The 19,332-nt window shown below is 44.7% G+C and overlaps 1 protein-coding gene across 1 annotated transcript; it reads left to right on the top strand.

Moving 5' to 3' along the window:
* The first annotated feature begins 762 nt into the window (after positions 1-762).
* LOC133469760 (SH3 and cysteine-rich domain-containing protein 2-like) lies at positions 763-17,973 on the top strand. The gene is made up of 11 exons (XM_061757255.1): positions 763-1,186; positions 9,308-9,692; positions 10,558-10,652; positions 14,252-14,336; positions 14,435-14,547; positions 14,623-14,686; positions 14,791-14,846; positions 15,025-15,113; positions 16,230-16,281; positions 16,823-16,960; positions 17,567-17,973. The coding sequence occupies exons 1-11, from the start codon at positions 1,094-1,096 to the stop codon at positions 17,663-17,665; spliced, it is 1,269 nt and encodes a 422-aa protein (XP_061613239.1). The 5' UTR covers positions 763-1,093; the 3' UTR covers positions 17,666-17,973.
* Positions 17,974-19,332: the final 1,359 nt, after the last annotated feature.

Raw genomic sequence — 19,332 nt, 5'->3', positions numbered from 1 at the left:
CATGCTAACTAGCAAATCAAAAGTGTCAACATTGAGAAAAAAATTAAACAAAGCTTGTTTTACTCTTTCACTTTCACAGAGAGTTGGATGATTAGTGCACTTCATAAGTCGCTTTATTTAGTGGGCGTGGAAAAAAGTAGTTTGGAAATGAATGATGTCACAACTGCGCACGCGTTTGCCGCTTTAGCATGTTGGCTGAGTGTTTTCTCCTATTTGTACACTTATTTTTTTCATTATTTTAATACTCTTTGTTCTAATAAGGTGCTACTTTTCCAATTAAAAAATGTCTTTTCCTACTGTCGCTGCAGGCAAATTTTGACATTAATGTAGCATGGATTAATGTAACCGTAAATATCTGTGGACCGAGTAGCGAGCTCTGTGGAACACCAAGAGTTTTATATTGTCACAGCAAGTGACATTTATTGTAGAATCTACTGTCAAAGTACATAGACCAAGAATAGAGCCTTGCGGAACACCACCAGAATCATTGTTGGTTTCCGACTGAGTTCTGCCCGACGGCAGCGAAGTGACCCTCATTTGAGGTGTGTTTTTCTGCAAATAACAGACAAAAGGTTCCCCAAAGAAATCCGTTACAATTACAACAACAACTGAAAAATAGTATGCCTTGGCCATGCTTTTCCCACCATTACTATCCTATTAGCAAAGTCCCGCCCACAACCGTGAGCTCCGCCAATCTTGGCTCACCTCATCCGTATGCCCGTTCCCCGGCAGCATTTTCGACCAATCGGGAAGGAGGCGGGTGCGACGTCACCGGGAACTCAAAGTTGCCATCGAGCGCGTTCGGAGGCGTTTTCGAGTGGTAGTGGAGCTGGAAAGTAGCATCCCGGTGGATGGGAGAGAAGCCGGGCGGCGTCCGCACCGAACTCCCGGCTCCCCAATTGGACTTCAAACAGTGATCGAAGTCAACGATCGGGACGCTTTTGACGGGATACATCGCTCGAATGACGAGCGTCGGCCGAGGGAAGACGTCGGACTCCGACCACTTCTTGCGACGGCCGCGTCGTCGCTCGCCTGATTCCTTGGCCGCTCTTTCTCGAGCTCGGACAGCCGAGGCTTGTTGGTTGTAGTCGTCATGACGGAAATCAGCGAGAAGGAGAACGAGCCGCAGCGGCGGGACCTCCAGAGACCGCCGGCCACTACTGCACCCAGCCAGCCGGAGTCCAAGGTAAGACCGCACCTGCAGCTGGGCTTGCTTGCTTTCTTTCTTTCTTTCTTTCTTTTTCTTTCTTTCTTTCTTTCTTTCTTTCTTTGTTGCCACACAATGCATTTGCACCTAATCGAGTGGCCAGTGACATTTACCTTCTCAAGACTGCTGGCATTCATTGAGACGGTTTATCAAGCTCACATTGGTTCTGTAAAATGTAGGTATTTATCTCATGAAATGGTTATTTTATGGAATGTAAATACTGTAATAAAATAGTCAATATTTGACTTTTTTTTCTGTATTTAGTTGATTGAATACCTTAATAGGTGGGTAAATTGTAATTACATTTATTGTGAGTAATATAATAAGTAAGAATGGATTTTTCTGTATTATTAAAATGTTCTGTTGTGCATGTATTTATATTTATTATTCTAATTTAATAATAGTTGAGTTGATTGTCAGTAATAAAATACAAAAAATATGACTTAAGCAATTTTGTACATACACTTAATTGTGTATTTATTTGATTAAAGAATTGGACAATTAATCAAAGTAATAAATGTATATGTGTGTTATCAATAAAAAAGATTAGTCTCCATCTGAACTTTCTGTTATGTTTGTTGCAGTGATAAAACAAAAGTTCTTAGTCTTACTATGACTTTTTTTTTATTGAACTGCTTTTACATTCAAACAGTGTTAAAAATGAAAAAGTATGATGTAGTTCATTCAATTTTCAATTTTTAACGTACATTTTTGTAAATAGAAAATAGAGAATATCAAGTTATAACATTCAACTTAAAAATGAATGTGACATTGTAACATTCTTTTTTTTTTTTTTTTTTTTTACAATTAAAAAAAAAAAAAAAAAAAGTGTGACAATATGTCATTAAACTGCTTTTAGATTTGTAGTCACATATATATTTTTTCAAAGTTTTAAAAATAGTGTGATAGCGCTACACTTTTCCTTATTGTTAGGGTACCTGGTGGGCCAATATTAAAAAAAAGTTCAGCGGTCCACAAATGATTGCATTGACAATCATTTCATATCTTTTATTCTTCTTTACATGAAGTTTCTGTATGTTGGTGAGGCTAATTAAGGTCTTGCATAACAACACTTAAGCTGCTTTAATTCTTACTGTCTGACCTCACACTTGCACACGTACGGATTACTTTGATCGCTGAGTGTCTGTGCTGAACACTTTAAAGCAAGAAAACAAAACAAAAGAAGTGATATTCATTAGCCACGCTGGCAAACTGAACAAAAAAACGGATTAAATGCACATTTGCGCAGTCTTACGGCTGTGCAGCAAGTGCAAAGTTGAAAAAGATGTTAAAACACTTCAAATACATGAACAAAATATGTGCAGTATATATTTAAATAGCTGGCACGTTGAGCGACTGGTTAGCACATCTGCCTCACAGTTCTGGGGACCGGGGTTCAAATCCCGGCCCCGCCTGTGTGGAGTTTGCGTGTTCTCCCCACGTAGTAACAGCTTATATACATTTGATGCCTAAAATGTCTGATTGTCTGCGGTACCGGGACAAACGAGGCTCTTTTGCGACTAACGTGACCTACAACAAGACACTGTCAAAGAAACCCATCCAACAAATCACACTGAGGCTGGCGGGTGACGTTGTTGTTTTTGTGCTGGCGTCCAGACGACACAATGCGCGAGCGGTGGGCGTTGAATTTATGGGCCAATCCCAGAACAGATGTTTGCTGTGTCTGGCCTGGGCTCGTAATTCACAACAAACGGGCTGCAAACCCGACACAGTCACCGTAGGAAATAATGGCAAGTGATGAGTCAAATCACAACCGAAAAACTTTTCTTAACTTTGCAGGCAGTGTTTTGGAAGCGATACATTTTTGCACACAAAGTACTATACTGGGGATCCTCAGTTTACGACAGAGTTCCGTTCCTATGGCGCCGACTTCAATTAAGCCAAAGTCAGAACAGACCGTATTATGTTGCTAACATACATACCCCAACCCAGTAATAAAGTCTTAACCACAGTAAATATTTGTCTGAAAAACACAAGGCCAAAAATATAAAACAAATTAGTTCATTGCGTGCCGTTCATAAACTCGAAACTTCGTATGTCAATGCCAGGCAATTTTTACATGCGTATACTGGAAAAATGAGTGGGATGAGTAGCGAGCTGAGTGGAACCCCACCATTTTTTTATTTTTTATTTACTGTAACGGCAAGTAATTGTGACATCTGACGAGTTTTATGCCAAAGTCTGTGGAGTATAGCGCCTTGTGCAACCAGTAGCTATCTACAGGGTCGTGGGTTTACGACAGAGTTCTGTCCTTTGGCAGCGAAGTGACCCCAATACGAGGTGAGTTTTTCCAAGCAAATAATGGAGGAAAAGGTTCCTCAAAGAAATCTTTGAATAGGCAAATTTGCGAATATGTTTTCAAGGCCTGATGAAATGCTCTTGTGGCAGGTTGCCCACCTCTCAGCGCGACACAGGTGGCCATCAAAAGCGAACATTTATCATGGAATTTTTTTTGAAACGGCTCTCGTCTCGGATCTCATTGGAGTGCGCATCTATACCTAATGAAGCGTTCGCGGAGTGTCTATTGTGAGAAAATGGCGTTGGTGGTGATATTACATAAAGAGCGGGGATGATTAAGGCAGCTAGTGAACAATTCTTCAAAAAAGAGCTTTCAAGATTCCCGATTCCCATTCCCGTCTCAAGTTTATTGTCAAACTAAACATAAAATAAAGACAGTTATACGTTGTGCATTTAAAACAACTACGTGACTTTGCTTATATAACGAAGTCAGCTCGCTTAATGCGAACACATAATGGGAAATGTCATAGGTGGGCTAACAAATAGCAGCAGAATTGCTGTACTGTAACAAACTTTTTTTTTTTTTTTTTTTGTGCAAAATTGCTTTAAATGGAGCAGGAAGTTAATTGGAAACTAATTTGCTGATCATTGGTCATTGTGGCTGCCCTTAGAAAACCTTCAAATTATGACCTCACATTTTGGAACCCCCTTAAAAATGTACTAATTTCAGTGCACTTTTTGGATGAAAAGCTACTAAATTCTTGCAAGAACAACAGACTCTACTACTCTACTAGAATGCTAGAACGTGACCTAGAAATACTGCGCCTCCCCAAATACAGCATCCACGTTGTTTTTCTTCTGGCACTTTTTGCCTTGTTCTTGAGCCTGTTTGGGGGAAAAAATGAGCACAGAGAATAGTCTTTGCCCGAGGCTTCTATAAATAGGCTGTTGTGAAGAATGCTGGGATAAATTAATGATTGAGTAGTGGGTGTGTGCGAGTAGAGGGGAGGCAAAAAAGAAAAAGTCATGTCGCCGCCACTACAATGGACACTGCGACATAACTGTTTTTCTTTCTTCTATTTCTTCATGTTTTGATGGTTTTGCTCCTCCTGCACATGTTGTTGATATAGTGGTCGCAGACAACACTGTTGCCTATTCCCACTGCCTTTAGTTTGCATTCGCTGCTTCTATAGTAAAATGTCCTGTTTCTAGATTATTTATTCGTGTATAGTTAATATTGCTCATTTGATTCCCTCGTGTTTGTATTGTTGCTCCTTGTATAGAGTGGACCACTTCTATTTGCGAGGGATGGGAAGAGTGAGAATAATGGACATGCGGATAATGGACATGTTAAAAGTTCACATTGCGGCCTTGTTCACGTTCACGTTTGCTCGTATTAGTGGTTTATAGATTTATGTTTTTGTAGATATCGCTCCACTGCCTGTCTTTAATACTGCTGGTGTTATTTCACCCTCAAACTGACAAATGCAGTGCTGCTGACTCTTCATTTTGCCTTTTCACATTCATTAGTGTCTATTGGGTTGTTATTCGTGTATTGTTGTCACATGCACTGCCTGACGTTTGCTGATTCCATTCTGTTCTATGGTTGCATGTCTGTAGGTGGGACATAATAGAAGCTCTTGCGTGACAGCGGGGTCTTGGTATTCCGGCACGTATAGTGGTATCATGTCGGAGCCACACTGGTAGGTTGACAGGGTGAAAAGTGATTTTCGGCGTAGACTTTGAGGGTTCAATTAAAGGTGACCTCATTAGGCGTGGCTCCAACCAGCCACCAGGGCCCGGTTAGGCGGGCAAACGACCTACGCAAACCGTGCAGAGCAGCGAAGCCTCCAAGCGTAAACTCCGTCGTGGCGGCGCTTCAAAAATAGCCTTGCTTGGTTCGACTCGTTAAATTCTCCCGGGCTATTTTGCGAAAAATTAATGGGCTCTTTTATGCATTATTTATGACACATTTCATCTGTCGGAGGAGATGTTATTACTGTTAGTAATTCTCAACCAAGACGAAATAAAAGGTATTTGAAAGTGCAGCGGTGGCATGTATAAGGAGTTGAATCAACTGGTCGCAGCTGCGCAATGATTAGAATTGAAAGTTGATCGCATTAACAACACGGACACATCACTAAACGCAAGAGGTGGTCGGTCGGCGCAGTAAAATAGCAGCGGTGCCTCGAGCGTGTGGAAATATTTGACTAAAAATGAGACCGGTACCATGCTCACTTGCAAAATATGCAAGTCTATCCACGAATATAACAAACGCACAAGTGTTACGAAAGCCCATTTGAAAAGGCGTCCGCTAACGCTAGCTGGCAAACAGCTGAAATCCTCACGTCAGCCACCAGTGAATTCACCAAGCGCCCTCCTGTAATAGCGGAAGTCATGTTGCCGCCACTACGATACACTTTCGCGTCTAGACGACAAAACGAAGACGAAGACACCTTCATGGTCTTACAGACACGTTACACAAGTGCAGGTTTGCTACAAGACATTATTGTAAATGAGTCCCTCCTGTCATTTCAAAAAACGTATAAACCGTACTACTCATAGCGACCCCGCAGTTGCGTTACATGAATTTGTGTTAAGCTTTATAAGTTTTGGGCTTCTGACTGTCTTCGAGGCCATGACGCTTACTGAATGTGATTGGCTGGACCGAGTGTCTGACCGTGATTGGGTGACGGCACGGAAAGTAAGCGAGTTTGTGTTTGGAGCTGAAAGCGCTCACAGCAAGTTGACCACTGAAAAAACTATCAATGACTTAATGATTAATCGTCGCGTCCGTTATCATTACCGTAGCGTCTGACGACCAAAATCTGAAGTTGTTCAACCCCTAGCATGTATACATTTCGCACGCAGTGACAAAAATTCTCCCCCCCCCAAAACTAGCTCCGACTACATTTTTGGCGGATGATTTAAAAATGATACCCAATGAAGACCTAATTTAAAATGCTTTCTGCACTCTGTAGCCAAGCAAATAAATACATAAGGCTTTTCCTGCCCAACGCTTCTGTCGATTTTTAAGCAGGTTAATATTATTTTGGTATCACCTCTTTTTGATGTTTTTGAAAGATGAAAACCCGGACTACCACTTCCCAATGTATGCGGAAATGCCGTCCACACTGACAAGTAGCTCAAATAAGCTGAACAAGCAGCAGTGGCGCAAATGCAGCAAGCCATGCTCAGGAAGCAGCAGCCTTGTCACCGCTTCCTTGCTCCTCTGCTCTCTATCCTCTGAGGAGTTTCTCTTCAAATTCAAGCGCTGCACTTGCCGCGAACTCACTTGATGTGACATGTGCAGTAGCTGTTCTATTCTTAAAAAAAAATAAATATACAAATAAAATCACCGAGTCACGGCAGCATGAGCAAAGCACTTTTTCCGCTGAGGATAAGACGGGTGAACGCTGTTTGGAACGCATAAACTGCACTTCATCCAACAAGTAGCAATTTGACAAAAAAAAAAAGGGCCTTCAAGCTGTTCATTGCTTATAGTCACAGGCATATATTCTTCGTCCTCTGCTAAGAACGACCAATATTACTGCGTCTTACTGAGGAGTTGAGACCGGCTCCATGTGTTTCGTGTTCATGACAATAAAAGGTGATTCTTCTTCTTCTTCTTCTACAGTATATCTGTACGGCAATATTATACTGCCCCCCCCCAAGTGGCCAAGGCGTACACACCGGAAGGAGCAGCACAATGTCCATTGGATTGAAGCAAAAAATGTGGCGAAGACAGCTTTCTTTACATTCTATTTAAACGTCATTACTGTATGTTTTTATAAAGTACATTACTGAGTCCTAGTTTTCTTATTAGAAAACACATTACGTACATTTTTCTTTTTTTGGGAGGCGGTAATTTCCGAAAGTGTTTTGAGTTACAAGTCGTATCTCAAGACACCAACGTACTGTGTTAACGCTGCAGCTCTGCTTCTTTTTTGGCATTGACATGATAGTAGTGCATTGGCTGCCGCATCAAATAGGGTTCTCTCGTTCTGGTGCGGACGAGCTGATCTTGTCATTGGCTGAGAAACTAATTCATTATCCCCACTGTTACATCACATTTTAAGAATGAGGCAGATATCTGTAGATTAGTTGGTTTTCATTTCACACTCGAAGGGTGGGCAGGGACTCGAGAGACAACTATTTGTGTACAAACATAAAAAAGCAGTTTACCATAATATATTCCCTTTTAATTACGGTATTGATTGTGTTTTTATATGAACTACTTTAGAACTCTGATGAGATCGAACCGTAATACGGCGACATCCATTATTAAATGCGCATCAGAGACGTCTATTGAAGAAAGCGTGCGCTCGTCTCCGGGTAGAAAGCGTTTTTTTTGTTGTTTTTTTTTTACACAAAAGTGCTGGCAAAAAGTGGGTCAATAGAGGCAGCTCTTCATCACTCACGCTAATTGGCGTCTGCGTGCCGAGATGAAGAAGAAGAGCCGCTACCTGCTCAGTATCGATTGGACTTTTGCAGCGAGATGCTCAGGGTTGCAAGGAACACCCGAAAACACCCAAAGTTGTCTTTTTAGTTTCTTTCTAGAGATGGGAAAGATGCGCGGCAGGTTAGGGTGATTAAGGAGAGAAATGGAAATGTGCTGACTGGTTAATTTCAATGCCAACATTTTAGACTTGAAAGAGGAGAAGTTGTACAGAGCAAATCCTTGGGACAGTGAGTCCAAAAACAACCTTGGGGAATACATAGAGCCACATATGCTGCTTCACCAAGATGGCTAAATAAGTCTTTGCCTCATCACATCCTTTTTTATTATGGCAGTGATGAGATGAAAAGAGGCAGAGTCGCGGATAAACGGGTAGCGTCTGGTGCCAAGGCGCAGGCGGGTCCGCTCAATGAAACCAATCAAACGTGAATTTTTAAAAAGCCTATCGATTGGCGTCTGTTCGCGAGGGATGGCGAATTTGTGAAGTCAGGAAGTTGGGAAGGGAGGAAGAGAAGAGGGCAAGGGTGATGGAGATGGAAGAGGAGAAAGAAGCCTGACTGGGCACGGACGCTCAAAGGGTGCTTTGAAAAACGGGCTTTGTGTTAAAGATCACTCGTGCATGATTCAATGTCATCCTTTAACACTGAGGGGGCATTTAACACAGCATGTGGTTAGGTTACAATGATTTGGTGAAGCAGCACGTGGCTCCTGGGCCAAGGTTTTTCTTCGTCCTGAAGTACAGTACTTGATGGAATGGGTCCACACCAAACTTGACTTTCTAGCATTAACATTACATGTTGTCATAACTAAGACCGAACCTTCCAGTTTTGATTTCTTCTGCACCCATCTAGGCGGCAAACTAGTCAAGCCTGACTTGTCGATAGTTCCACACCAACCTTGGCTTTCTAGCATTAGCTTTATATCATGTTTGATCCACCACGGTACTTCTACTTCCGGTTTTTATTTCCTCTGCAACCCATTTATGCGGCAAACTCGACACGAGTTGTGAATGCTTCAACTCCAAAGTTGGCTTTCTAGCATTAGCGCTCCATGTTGTTGGAGCAGCAACAAAACCTTCCAGTTTTTAACTTCCTCTGCAACCCATCAAGGCGGCAAACTAATCAGGCCGGTACTTGCCAATGGTGTCACACCAAATTTGACTTTCTCGTATTACCATGACGTTGTTTGATCAGTGATGTAACGGGTACTTCCTGTTTTGACTACCTTTTCAACCCATCAAGGCTTGCTTGATTGCTTTCGATGTCGTTGGAACAGCTATGGAACATGTACTTCCTCTTTTGGCGTCCTCTGCAGACCGTTGAGGCAGTATATTGCAGTACTACTTGTTGTTTGCTAACGCCGTGTTCACTTTTTTCTTCCAGCTGCAGCGTCTGAAGCGTTCGCTGTCCTTCAAGTCCGTGATGCGCAGCAAGAGCGTGGACAACTTCTTCCAGCGCAACAACGCCGACCCGCGGCCCCCCTGCATGCTCATCATCCCGCCCGCGTCCCCGACTGCGCCGCCGCCAGCCTTGTCCGAGTCGCCCCTGGCCTACGAGCGATCGGCCTCGCTCTCGCCGGCCGACAGCCTCGACCCGTCGCTGTCGGAGTTGTCGCGCTCGCCCTCCGTCAGTCCCTCGCTGTACCCGAGCGCCACGGTTCAGCCCAAGTCTCCGTCCCCCTCCACGGCGCCGCTCAAGACTCACTGTTTCCACGAGCACGTCTTCCGCAGGCCGAGCAGCTGCGAGCGATGCAAACACATGATCCAAGGTAATAGCCGCTTGCTTCCATCATTTCTTGCAGCAAACTATTCAGGCCCGAATTACAGAATTCGACACCTTTGGGGTGTAACATTAGCATTAGCATTGGAGCTACTACAAAACATATACTGTACACCCTGTTTAGATTTTCCCTGCAACCCATTTCGGCAGTCATGCCTGATTTGCAGTCCATCAATGGTGCCACACCCAACTTCGTTTTCTCCCATAACGTGTTTTTGGACTACCACGATAAGAGCACACATGCTAGCTAGTCTGACCTGAACTGCTGTACTTGTCGATGGTTCCACAGAAGAGTTAGCTTTTCTTTCCCCATTAGCATCACATGTTGTTGGAGGTGCTTAAGAACATTGAATCCCTGTTTTGATTCCCAGTTGGTCCGGTACAAACATGTGAACGATTCCACACCAAACTTCACTTTCTAGCATGAGCGTGGCATGTTGTTGGAGCTGCAAGTCGAGCCTGAATTATGAAATCCGTTCAACCAAGACGTAGCGACTTTGTAATGCCTTATCTTTGTTGATATGAATATTAGAGCCATCAAACAATAAGGTATTATTCATACCCGTCCCTGCTTGAAATGCTAGTTTTAAAGGGCAAATTCATTGTTTTGTTTTCAAACCATTTACCTCTCGACGGGATTATTTGTCCTTTTCTTTCCTTCCTGAGGCAAACAAAGTGCTTTGTCATCAGTCCACAAATCTCCGTGTGTGGACACTTTGTCTCGGAGGCAGCACTGATGAATATTACTCCGGTGCCATCATCTGCACTCTTTCGGGCCCAACACGGTTTACGGTCGCTCCGCCTCTGTGATTTCTGTAAATGTAATTGAGAAAGCGATGCGTCTGTCCACGCAGGCAACTCCAAGCAAGGCCTGCGCTGCAGAGCCTGCAAACTGGCCGCTCACCTGTGGTGCTCGTCGGAGCTGTCCCGGCAGCCCTGCGCTGGCAAGGTAGGGAAGCGGAGACACGAGCTAACATCTACGTGCACAACATCCGCATGTGTCGGGCCTGAATTGCAATACGCCAACCTTACATACGTGCATTACCATGTATGTCCTGCTTTGATTATTTTTTATTTGTTTTTCTCTGCAACCCATTTCGCCAGCAAACTAGTCAGGCCTGAATTGCAATTACACCCCAAATGTCGCATTCTAACCTTAGCATTACATGTCGTTGGAGCCACTGTGGAACCAAACTTTAGTTTCCTTGCATTCGCATTACAGGTGGAACATCTAGGAAAAATCCAAGTCCAGTTTTGAATTCCTCTGCTACCCATTTAACCAGCAAACTAGTCGGTCCTGAATTGTAGTATTTGTCAATAATTCCCCAACAAACTTTGCGTTCAAGAATTAGCATCACATGTTGTTGGAACTGCTGGGGAACATGTGCGTCATGTTGTGAGTTCCTCTGCAACCCGTTCAGCCAGCAAACTTGTCAGGCCTGAATTGGTTCTCACATTAGCCATACACGCTGTTGGAACCGCTACAGAACATTTCCTTCCCGTTTTGAGTTGTTCTGCCAAGCCATTTAGGGTTTAATTGGTCGCTCTTCTGTTGTCGTGGCAGTAATCTGCCTCACTGTGGACGCATATTTCCACACAGTATCTGCGGCAGCGTGCACAGTGACTCACGGAACGCTACAACAGCATCTGGATGCTGTAATGGTTTCCCAAGCAGTCTCGCTCATGGGATTAGCCCCCCCCCCACCATACTGTATAAAGACGATCGAGTCCCCCGTCAGAGCAAATATAAGCTGTCCCGCAAAGACGATTAAGACACTGGCCAACGTGTGAAAGGTTGCTAAAGGTAGAGAATGAACTATAAAATGGCTCAGGTTCAAGTTGTATGACACCAATGCAGCTTTTCTCAGCCCTCCTCCTCCTCCTCCTCCTCCTTTCCCGTCTTCTCACGATGCTACGTTTCTCTTCCCTTTCCTAAATCAATATCTGCCCCCAACAAGCTGGCCCGGCTTAATTCGGTGTGAAATCGTGTGCGTTTGAGGGCACGGGAAGGAAGCAAGCCGTCATCGCTGTCCTTTTGGATGGCTGCGCCCTCTTCAAAGCAGGGATTAGACGTTTCGGAAAGCAGCCGCACATCCGCGTGACTTGCCGGGGAGTCGCGCAGTGAGCAGGCACGCTTGGAAATGCGCTGACGTAGTCGCGAGGATGAGCGTCTTCAGCCTGAAATGTACGCATCAAATATTCATGACAGTCAGGGGGGATTTTCACCCTTTATTTCACACACACACTTAGTTTTATCCAACCGCAATAGTGGCACACGTTTATCATTTCAGTTGCGAGCTACCCTTGTAGGAGGCAGTTTGTAGCGACATCTCACATCTCTTTGCGAGATGTTGCTACAAATTTGGAATTGGATCGTAATCACACTGGCCTTTAAACTGTTTATGTATGTTTCAGGCGACCGATTGGTTTAGCGTGGCGAAAAAGGATTTACAGTGGTGCCTTGTTCCGTGACCCCGCTCGGAACTGCGGACAGTCTTATCTCAAATCATCGTTCCCCATTGAAATGAAAGGAAATGCCATTCATCCGTACCAGCTGCATATTGTTTTTTAATTGGGAAAAAAAAGCAGTCCGTAATATTGTACTTTATAAAAACATAGTGTAGTTCAATGGACATTGTGCTGCTCCTTCTGGTTTGTGCGGCTTGGCCACCAGGGGGCCTTGTAATACAGACATACAGATATCCGTCTCAACTCTTCAGTAAGCCGCAGAATATTAGTAATTTTTCACGAAGGATAAAGATTCTACAGTATTGGTTAGCCTGTCTATGACATTTGGCATTGTTTGTTAGTATTAAGCTGAGCGGGCTTTCCTTAGCCGAAGCTATGTGGTCGTTTTAAATACAAAATGTGTAATTGTCTTTTGTTTTCGGTAAGGTGGCCATTTTTGTGAGAGTGGACATCTTCGAGGGTTTAAAATAGACCAGGAAATAAATGCGTACAGCTCCCCGGTGTGTGCTCACGTTCAATAGCACAGTGTGCCGCCATGTTTTTTTTTTTTTGAAATGTTAGCCCGCAATAAAGCAGCTCTGTATGACTGCTGCGGTGGCGTCGGCATGAATTCAATGTTAAGAACAACAACTTGATTAAAGAGGCCTGCGGAGCTTCACCTCTCCTCAAATAATGACCTGCAGGGAAGTCATGATAAGACATTTTTATTTTATTTTCTTTTCTTTTTTTAATCAAACTATTACAAATCAATTCAAATGGGGCTGGCCTGATTTGCAACACTGTACTTGTGAATGGTTCTACAACAAACTTTGCTTTGTTGTTGGCACCACAACGGAACCTTCCAGTTTTGAGTTTGTCTGCAACCCATTTAGGAAGAAAACTATTTGAGCCTGAATTGTGGTACTTGCGAGCGCTTGTGCAGCAAAATGTGCTCTCGAGCTTCCGCATTCCATGTTGTTGGAGCCACTACAGAATGTGTACATGCTGTTTTGATTCCTCCTGCAGCCCATTCAGGCAGCAAACCGAGTGTTCGGCGGCCCCCCCACACACACACACACACACACACAAAGGTTGACGTTTCACTGTGCGTGACTATTATTATTAGAGGACAAAACAGCTTCACCAAGGTGATAAAACGTGCCTTTGTCACGTCTTTCTGTCGCACTGATGAGCGTTCTAAACTTATTCCTCCTGCTAAATAAAGCTCCCACTGATCCTTGTATCGCTTGATCATCTGCAGCCTGGCAGTGGATCGCGTGGTCATTTTTCGTCATGCTTGATCACACATGAAACAATAATAAGAGTGAGGTCGATAGGAGCCCATTAGCTGATTTGATGTAGTGATGGTACGCTCCTATGGAGATGCTCTGGGGCCATCTGGCCAACTGATGACACTTTTGGCATCTGTGCTAATGTTCTTATTGTTGTCATCCTCCTCAGGACACTTTTGGTTTCACACATTTCATTTATTTATTTTTTTTGTCCGTTCGATCGCGCTCACCTTCGGGGGTGACCTTGCTGGCCCCAAGAGACGACACTGGGACTATTTATGGCTCGCTGACTTCTAGTGTTTGTCTTTGCAGCTAGTTCGGCGTACGCCGTAAAAATGGATTGAAAATGTCCAAACTCTGATCAATTGTGTATCGCTAATTCAATGAGCAGTGACTGAAACGTCGCGCCTAAATTGCAGTATGTGTGAATGGTTCTACATCAAACTTCACTTCCTAGCATTACATGTTGTTGTTGACATTGAATTGCACATATGAAACTTCAATTTATATAAATAATACAATGCTTTTGTCTATTGCGGGGGTCTTCTGGAACGTTAGCGGCGCGATAAACGAGGGATTACTGTACGTGTTTCTGGACTTCCATTTTTGACTTCCTCTGCAACTCATTCAGGCAGCAGATGTGGCTGCACGCATTCTTCTAACATTTCATCGAGCCACCTCCCCCCCCCACGATAACCTACACGCACAAATGCGCCGTTGTCTTTTCTTTCCACTCTCACGTCACTTCAGCCTGCGCTTTGCCTTACCTGTCACTTCTCGTCTACCCCCGCACGCCTTCCCCCTTCAGACGGGAGCTTTTAAGCGAAACTTCAGCTCGCCTCTACTAACCACAGAGTCGCTGGGCGTCGTCAGGGAGACTCCTGATGTGCAGGGTGAGTGAGTGTATGAGTGTTTGTTTGGGGGAATGATCGCTGTTGCTGTTGATCAGCGACTAAATGTCAACTATGTGGCACCGTTTGTTGTCTGGCAGAGGTGGACCACGCCGCGGTGGACCCCGTGTACGAAGCGCTGCGCTACGGGACGTCGCTGGCGCAGATGAGTCGCAGCAGCTTCGGCAGCATCTCCGAGTCGCCCTGTCACCGGGTAGCCGTCTTGTCGTAGCTGCCAGAAACATGTCGAAAAAAAAGAACGCTTCGCCAAACTGTCTTTCTTCCTCAGGCTGAAAAGCTCCCAGACAAGCTGGAGAATCAGCCAATCGTGGAAGAGGAGCCCATTCCAGGAAGTAGGCCAGCCTTTTTCACACAGACGCTTAACGTAAACAGCTGTCTGTCCATTGACAGTCTCTCTTCTTCCTCATTGTGTGTGTGTGTGCGTGTGCGTGTCCAGTGCTCACCCCTCCTGAAAGCGAGAAGGCAGATTCTGAAGAACGAGTCAGCCTTAAGGTGTATATTCTTCTTCTTCCCCCTTTCTTCTCGTCCTTGTCCTCCTCCTCCTATTACTCATCTTTGTCCTATTCCATATTCTCTTCTTTCTCCTCCCCTTTTTCTGTCCTCTTCTTTCTCTCCATTCTCTTTATCTTCTACCTCCTCTTCTTCAAGTAATCCGTGTGATTTTCTTTAGACTCCCAGATGTGCGGAGGTCCACTCCATGCACACCTACGTGGCTCTCTACAAGTTCCTGCCTCAGGAAAACAACGACTTGGAACTACAGTCAGTCATATTATTATTATTAGTAGTAGTAGTAGTAGTAGTAGTATGAACTATGGTCCATTTTACACACCGGGCGGGATACCGGGAAAGACAAAGAGCTGTGTCGCGTGTGCCAGAGAAGTGGGAACCACCAATAGGCTTCTGAAGGGATGAGCGTGTTTTGATGGCCACCGGTAATCTCTGTGCACCGTGAACGCCTCGCCACAAATCATCGGAGTGACAGGTTATGGAATAGTGGGGGGAATGACGTCAAGCCTCGGGTGAGTGTCTCCCGTCTACTGCAGACGTCAAGACCAGTTGGAACGCATTTTTGTGCTCCTTCTATTATTTCCTATGATGTCGCAAGATGATGCCCAAGCCCACCCTAATAGCAAAGTAGTAATTGGTGTCAAGGAAGTTTGTTGAAATGATACATGCCGACTGAGAGACTAACATCTGTCGTGGAGGAGCTCAGTTTACGCTGGGATGTTAACGGCCATTAAAATAATCTGCAAACCGTTTATTTTCAAGGGTTGTCAAATGAGTTTGAAATCATATTAAAGTGATGTTGGATTATAGTTTGTGGTGTCTTTACATTTTAAATTATTACGGAAGGCAACTAAACATTTCTAGGGTCAATTTCTTGTAGTTTTTCCGCTGTTCGCAAATATTTCGACTGCTGTATCAGCGCCATCAACAGGCGGGACAAATCTGTATGTGAAGATTTTCCATAATGCCAGGACACGGGTGTAAAGTTTAACACCCAATTTTCAAATGTGATGACAGCATTGAAACGGACGCTGAGAACATATGAAGAGAAGAAAAATATATTGTTCAAGTACAACAATGACTTGAATAATTTAGCATTAATGTTCCCTGTAGTGGTCACGTCTGTACTATTAAAAAGCAACAATACTAGCTAGCCAGATTGCTAACGGAAGCTAGCGATTAGCAGGGAGTAAGTGTCACTTTGTGTGTGAAGACACTACGGAAGGTGGTAAAAAGATGGATTCAAAAATAAAATGAAAAATCACGTATGAGCATGAATGAATGGATTCAGTGGATCAACCAAACAACCCGGATTTAGCCTAAGATAACGTTTCAGCTAACGCTAGCTGCTTGTTGTTGTTTTTTCAGGCCTGGTGATAGAGTCAAAGTCACAGATGACGCCAACGAGGACTGGTGGAAGGTGAGTCATCACCTTTGTTCTTGTGGCTCACATTAGCTTTTGTGCGCAAATGCCATCCTGGCACTTGCAATCAGTCAAGCCTCCTCCAGTCCAGCAAGGCAGCGAGACTTGAGAGCCGCCTGGTTGCCTTTGAAGGTCAGTGGATGTGGGCGTTAGCATGGCTAGCAGGCGTGGGCAGGTGGTTGGGGGGAGGGCAGGGGAGGGGGCGGGATGCTGGATGCTGTCCGTGTTTCGTAAGACGTGCGAAGCGAGCAATTGTGCGTGTGTGTTGATTTGGCCAATTAATGCGTCTACTACCTAATCCCATCCTCTAAACCTAACCCCCGACCTCTAACCCGCGACCTCTAACGACACCTTATCCCTACACTCACCCACTAAATCTACACACTAGCGTTAACCCCTACCTGATAATTACTCGGAACCAGGAATAGAACAGAAATGAGCCACATGCTGCTTCACTACATCATCGTCATCTGATCACAAATGTCATGTTTGGCAATTGCCCCGTTTTTATAACGCCGTGCGTTTTGTGTTTGATCAGGGGAAAAGCCGCAACAAGGTGGGATATTTCCCTGCCAACTTTGTGCAGCGGGTGCGCCCGGGGGAGCGGGTGTGGAAGGTCACGGCTGGTTTCCACGGCAACCGAGACAAAGGCCAGATGACGGTGAAAGAGGCCCAGGTGAGCGCACACAGAGTGAATGCATTAGCTCCAATGTATGCAAATGCATGCGTAAAAGTGCTGAAGACGGCATATTTGCATTTTGATGCAGCTCACTTTTAGCCTCATTCCGGAAAAACTCACTCCTTTTCCTGTGTTCTGTCCTTTCTCTTTTCACTCTTTTCCCCATCTGTCGTCCAATCTCTCAACCTTACCTACGATTCCCTTTCGATTTCCTTGCCCGTAACCCCATTCCCATCCATTCCCCTGCTTCCCCAATCCCGGATTATTCGCACCGTTCCTCACTTAATATCCCCACTCCTTTCATTTTCCCCGCCTTCTTTACCATCCTTTGTCCGATGGGCCCATTCTCTCAATCTTACCGATTCTCCCGTTTCTTGCCCATAAACCCGTTTCCAATTTTTTTTTTCCAATGCTTCCCCAATGTTATTATTATTTGCACCATCCCCTCGTCAAATGTGCCCACTCGCCTTCCCTAAATCTTTCCATTATCCCACTTTTCCGATTCGTTGACCAACTCCCCCAAAATCCCACCCTTACCTTTCCCCCCCCCTTCCCGTACCCTTGTTGCCAATCCGGGATTATCCGCACCGTCCCTCGCCGCAGATCTGCGTGGGCAAGAACGAGGAGACGGACGGCTTCCTGCGACTGAGCAGCGGCAAGAAGCGGGGCTTGGTGCCGGCGGACGTTTTACTTGAAATATGACATCAGCTACTAATAATACTCACAGCCGTTCTAAGTCATATAAACTTCTCTCGCTTGACGGCCGCGAAATGAACAGCTGACGTAGGGAACAACAGCTTTGCTTGTTTTGTTTTCTTTTGAGCTACGTTTCTTGTAGCGCAAAGTGGGGCCTGTCGCGTCAAGGAGCACAAACGGGACGTCCGGCTACCTCACCGCTTCGGAAGCCTACGGGGAGACGTCGTGTCACACGTTCAGTCCTTTGTTCATCATTTGCACATGATAATAACTAGCGTTATCATTCGCAACTCGGGGGGGGGGGGGGGGGGGGAAAAAATGGAGACACTTATTTGTCAAATTTCTGAAGCAGTGGAACCTCCGAAGTGGAACATGAAGCTTCCCTCATCATTTTCATGCTAATCATTAGCCGTCAGCTACATGCCCTACATGCATTTTTAATGGCCAGTAATCATTTATATTGCACTTTCAAATGTTGCAGGACTTTCCATGTCGGCTAGCGTCACACTTTCCCTCTTTGGCTGTCACAAAACGCAAAGAAAAAGCCAAAGGAATAGCAAAAAAGCACCCGTGGTGCTAATCGTTTAGAATTCAGGGGCAGGCAAACGTTTGTGCTCAAGGGCCACGTTTGATTTTTACAGGGGCGACAACGGCTATATTAATGCGGCAAATATTACAGGACTCTCAGTAATGTAAAATGGAAAGAACAGCCTTGCTTGAGATGCTGAAGTCTTGTGAGGTTTAGCACACAAACGGAAGTTTCAAATCCAAATTTTGCCTTAAATTGGGTCCGACGTTTGTGGCGTTCCACTTTTGTGGAGGTTCCGCTGTCACCGATGTACGCTATCCCCGCACTCGTGCACCTCTGGGAGCCTCGTCGCACTAAATTCGACATTCCCAATCTGCCTTATCCGCTGTACGCATGCATATGGTCAGAGAATTGTGTTTCTTGTCAAAATGGCGTCTCTGTGGGTTGGGCGCCAGCGTCAAGCACTAAGTGTAAATAAAACGCGGATAGCCTTCTAGTGACACGCTACTCTGGATGGTAGAGCCATGCAGGAAGCGCCTAATAAGGGCATTGATAGCTCACTTATAGCAGAGCCACACACACACACACACACACAGTGCATCCAGAAAGCATTTAGTCCACGTTTTCATTTTCATTTAGGGCCAGTTTTCCCCATTCCTCATCTGGAAAGTATTCATATTGAAAAAATGTGAGGTGTTGTCACAACGCCTCACTTTTTCATATTTTCTTCTTTTGCTTTTGCATTCTGAAGCTGACTTTTGAGGCTCTAACGTCACAAAAGGTGGAAAAAGTAAAGCGCTGTGAATACTTTCTGGGTGCACTGTATTTCTATTTAGTCCGTTGACTTTAAAACACTATGCACACCGCATTCAAGTCGCTTGCTTTGTTTTGTCCACACACACACACGCGCGCGCACACACACACTTGGGCTCAGGATCCCTTTTGGACAGGCCATATCACCTTTCGGTATCGCCCCAATAAAATGCGATGAACCCTCCACGTGTGTGTGTGTGTGTGTGTGTGTGTCATCTTCTTTTGTATGACAAGCTGATATTATAATTATTGTCATGACAGGAAGTGGCGCTGTACAGTACTAATTAGCCTACGGGAGACATTTAGTTTTAGCGCCTTTCTATCTTGTGAG

This window comes from Phyllopteryx taeniolatus, chromosome 19 (genome assembly GCF_024500385.1).
Source record: "Phyllopteryx taeniolatus isolate TA_2022b chromosome 19, UOR_Ptae_1.2, whole genome shotgun sequence".
Lineage (NCBI taxonomy): Eukaryota > Metazoa > Chordata > Actinopteri > Syngnathiformes > Syngnathidae > Phyllopteryx > Phyllopteryx taeniolatus.
This window is presented reverse-complemented; position numbering and strand designations above follow the sequence as displayed.